This window comes from Bison bison, unplaced genomic scaffold (genome assembly GCF_000754665.1).
Source record: "Bison bison bison isolate TAMUID 2011002044 unplaced genomic scaffold, Bison_UMD1.0 scf7180017864302, whole genome shotgun sequence".
Taxonomy (NCBI): domain Eukaryota; kingdom Metazoa; phylum Chordata; class Mammalia; order Artiodactyla; family Bovidae; genus Bison; species Bison bison.
In genome coordinates, this window is record NW_011494874.1 from 568,184 (window position 1) to 572,709 (window position 4,526).

The 4,526-nt window shown below is 45.1% G+C and overlaps 1 protein-coding gene across 1 annotated transcript in view; it reads right to left on the bottom strand.

Moving 5' to 3' along the window:
* The window catches only part of MARK3 (MAP/microtubule affinity-regulating kinase 3), a 116,045-nt gene that overhangs the window by 27,698 nt on the left and 83,821 nt on the right, over positions 1-4,526 (bottom strand). The window contains exon 8 of the mRNA XM_010851411.1: positions 2,092-2,148. Within this exon, the coding sequence (XP_010849713.1) occupies positions 2,092-2,148 (57 nt within the window). The remainder of the gene's footprint in view (positions 1-2,091; positions 2,149-4,526) is intronic.

Sequence of the window (4,526 nt, forward strand, 5' to 3'; positions counted from 1 at the left end):
CATGAAATTAAAAGACGCTTACTCCTTGGAAGCAAAGCTATGACCAACCTAGATAGCATGTTGAAAAGCAGAGACATTACTTTGCCAACAAAGGTCCGTCTAGTCAAGGCTATGGTTTTTCCAGTGGTCATGTATGGATGTGACAGTTGGACTGTGAAGAAAGCTGAGCACCAAAGAATTGATGCTTTTGAACTGTGGTGTTGGAGAAGACTTTTGAGAGTCCCTTGGACTGCAAGGAGATCCAACCAGTCCATTCTGAAGGAGATCAGCCCTGGGATTTCTTTGGAAGGAATGATGCTAAAGCTGAAACTCCAGTACTTTGGCCACCTCATGCGAAGGTGGCCGGCCCCCAATCCCCCCCAGCATCACAGTCTTTTCCAATGAGTCAACAGGAGAAGGGGACGACAGAGGATGAGATGGCTGGATGGCATCACTGACTTGATGGACCTGAGTCTGAGTGAACTCTGGGAGTTGGTGATGGACAGGAGGCCTGGCATGCCGCGATTCATGGGGTTGCAACGAGTTGGACACGACTATGTGACTGAACTGAACTGAAGCGACTTATATTCAGGAAGTTTAGCTTTTTATCCTAAGGGCAATGGGAAGCCACTGAGAAGTCATTCAAGCAGGGAAATGACAAGTTTTATTTGTGTGTGTGGTTTTTTAAAAAAACATTTATTTACTTATTTGGCTGTGCTGGGTCTTAGTTGTAGCATGTGGGATCTAGTTCCCTGACCAGGGATCAAACCTGGGCACCGAATGCAGGAGGCCCAGAGTCTTAGCCAGTGGACCTCCAGGGAAGTCCCACAACAATCTTATTTGTGTTTTTAAAGGACCATTCTGGTTGCAGTGTAGGAAAGAGGCAAAATTGGAAGCAGGGAGGACCAGGCAGGAGGCTAGTGCAGTGATCCGGCCCTGGACACAAGGGGACTAGAACTGGACAGTGCAAGTGGGGACGGAGAAAATCACACTGGGGACGGAGAAAATCACACTCAGGAACATGCAGGGAGCAGCAGCAGGGACCTGAGGACCGAGGTGGCGTCAGAGCAAAGGAGACAGAGGCACCTGGGGTGCATCAGTCGCCACAATGAGAAATACAAATTTAAGTTTAGCAAGGGAGAGTTTAGGTATCTAACGTGCTAAATCAAGCTGCCTGGGGGTTGCTGAGGAGCTGTCCTTCTGTCAGCTGGACACTGAGTCCTGGAAGAGAGCTCTGGGTGCAGGAACAGATCTGGGGGTTAGCAAACCAGAGGTGATGGAGTGAATGTGAATGCAGCAAGGGTGGGTGAACAGAGGAACAAGCGAATCAGTAAACAACAGTTATGTGAGGAGAGAGAAGAAGTGATCACCAAGTTAACAAAGAATCTAGACAATGTTTAGAGAAAAATGGCTGTGAAGGTGAAGAGAATAAAAGGGTATATTGGGAAGAAGAACTGGGGTGGGAGGTTCTTAGGTAGAAGAGGGTGTGGATGTAAGCATGTTTTACACATGCTGCTATTGAGGCGCCAGCAGAGACAGGAGGTGAAGAAGGAGGGGTGGGAGGAGACAGCAAAGCAGCCTGGGAGGGAGGGACACAGATCCTGAACACCAGAGGGGTCAGCAGCAGTGCTGTGCTGTCCTGTGACAAGAGGAAAACTCTGAAAGGTCAAGGGTGGATGCAGGTGCAGCTAAGCTGAGGGCGTGCTGGGAAACAGGGAGTTTCTGCCTGCTGTTTCTATTTTCTCTGTGCAGTAGGAAACCTGAGCCTATGCCAGGAATGTGGGCAAAGGCGGAGAACCGTGCAGTCGGTCTCAAATAGCCGCTGCTGTTAATAGGAGAGAATGCTGACTAGGGAGACAGAAAAGGGTGAGGGCAGCACTCAGCATGCTGTCCAGGGGAAAGCGTGCATTTCTGGGAGTGCTCAGCTGTTGGGTGGTGGGTGATTTTTCTCCAGAGACCAACAATAAGCTGCTTTAACTAAAATGGAAACTAAACCTTAGGATTCCTTCTAAATTTACTAACACAATCTAATGTATCCCTCATTTGTGTCGTGAGCAGCAGGAGCTGAACACACACAAGGAAAGCGTACACGAGTAAGGGCACGTGGCTCACCTTGAGGTCTCTGTGAACGATGCGCTTCTGGTGGCAGTACTGCACTGCAGACACAATCTGGACAGGAGAGAGGCAAGGCCATTAACCGTCACCGACGCAGACTCACGGTCAAGACAGAAAAACGCCTCTAATGTCCACATACGCAAAGCACTCAGTGGGCACTTCAACGGCTGTGTAGATCTCTACAGATAATTTTCTTATGCTTTATACCTTTCAATTTGGAGAGACTGAGGGGTAAGTGCAAGAAGAGCTAGGTGAGGCTGTTCTCTCCAGTTTTAACTATAAAGTCTCTTCTCAGGCCCTGTCCCTCAACATTCCAGTTATTTCTAAGTGTGGTGCTGGGGCCCAGCAAACCACTGGGACCCAGAGCCCAGAATCAGAAGGCTCTCCACGCCCACGCTATCAGCTCACAGCCCAGCCGGCAGCGGCAGACCCTCCGCACCAGGTGTGTCATCAGGCTGCCTCTCTTCTGCCATCCGCTCCTGACAACACTCTCCTCCTTTTGGCTAATGTAGGTTCAAGGGCAGCAAAAATGACTTCACCTCTCTAATGACCAGTGTCCTCTTTCTTAAAATGGAAGAATGAATGTTGTAATGCATGTGAACTACAAACTATTAAAACTATTATGTGCTTTATCAATAAGAATCTCTTCTACACTTAGCAAATGATATCCTTTTATTTAGCCAACTTTTGATTACTCCTGGGATTAGCACTGTTATTATTCCTATTATTTTCAGCTGCACAGCGCAGCTTGCAGGATCTTCGTTTCCCAACCCTAGGGATTGAACCTGGGTCCTCAGCTGTGACAGTGCCAAGTCCTAAACACTGGACCGCCAGGGAATTCCCTGATTGGCACTGTTAAATAACTGCTCTAGAAATTTAACAGTTACTACCAACTTTCAAGACTCTTATCCTAAAACTTTATAAGCTTTATTAAAGTTTTATATGATTATAAAAATTTTAGGAAATACAGAAAGTACATACAAGAATATGCTTTTATAACCATCAAAGGCAAAATGAAAGGAAAATGATATGAAAAGGCAAAATGATAGGATACTGAAAGAGGAACTCCCCAGGTCGGTAGGTACCCAATATGCTATTGGAGATCAATGGACAAATAACTCCAGAAAGAATGAAGGAAGGGAGCCAAAGCAAAAACAATACCCAGTTGTGGATGTGACTGGTGATAAAAGGAAGGTCTGATGCTGTAAAGAGCAATATTGTATAGGAACCTGGAATGTCAGGTCCATGAATCAAGGCAAATTGGAAGTGGTCAAACAGGAGATGACAAGAGTGAACGTCAACGTTCTAGGAATCAGCGAACTAAAACGGACTGGAATGGGTGAATTTAACTCAGAAGACCATTATATCTATTACTGCGGGCAGGAATCCCTTAGAAGAAATGGAGTAGCCATCATGGTCAACAAAAGAGTCCAAAATGCAGTACTTGGATGCAATCTCAAAAACAACAGAATGATCTCTGTTCGTTTCCAAGGAAAACCATTCAATATCACAGTAATCCAAGTCTATGCCCCAACTAGTAATGCTGAAGAAGCTGAAGTTGAACAGTTCTATGAAGACCTACAAGACCTTTTAGAACTAACACCCAAAAAAGATGTCCTTTTCATTATAGGGAACTGGAATGCAAAAGTAGGAAGTCAAGAAACACCTGGAGTAACAGGCAAATTTGACCTTGGAATACGGAATGAGGCAGGGCAAAGATTAATAGAGTTTTGCCAAGAGAACGCACTGGTCATAGAAAACACCCTCTTCCAACAACACAAGAGAAGACTCTACAAATGGACATCACCAGGTGGTAAACACCAAAATCAGATTGATTATATTCTTTGCAGCCAAAGATGGAGAAGCTCTATACAGTCAACAAAAACAAGACCAGGAGTTGACTGTGGCTCAGATCATGAACTCCTTATTACCAAATTCAGACTTAAATTGAAGAAAGTAGGGAAAACCACTAGACAATCAGGTATGACCTAAATCAAATCCCTTATGATTATACAGTGGAAGTGAGAAATAGATTTAAGGGACTAGATCTGATAGAGTGCCTGATGAACTATGGACTGAGGTTTGTGACACTGTACAGGACAGGGATCAAGACCATCCCCATGGAAAAGAAATGCAAAACAGCAAAACGGCTGTCTGGGGAGGCCTTATAAATAGCTGTGAAAAGACGAGAAGTGAAAAGCAAAGGAGAAAAGGAAAGATAGAAGCATCTGAATGCAGAGTTCCAAAGAACAGCAAGAAGAGATAAGAAAGCCTTCCTCAGCAATCAATGCAAAGAAATAGAGGAAAACAACAGAATGGGAAAGACTAGGGATCTCTTCAAGAAAATCAGAGACACCAAGGGAACATTTCATGCAAAGATGGGCTCGATAAAGGACAGAAATGGTATGGACCTAACAGAAGCAGAAGATATT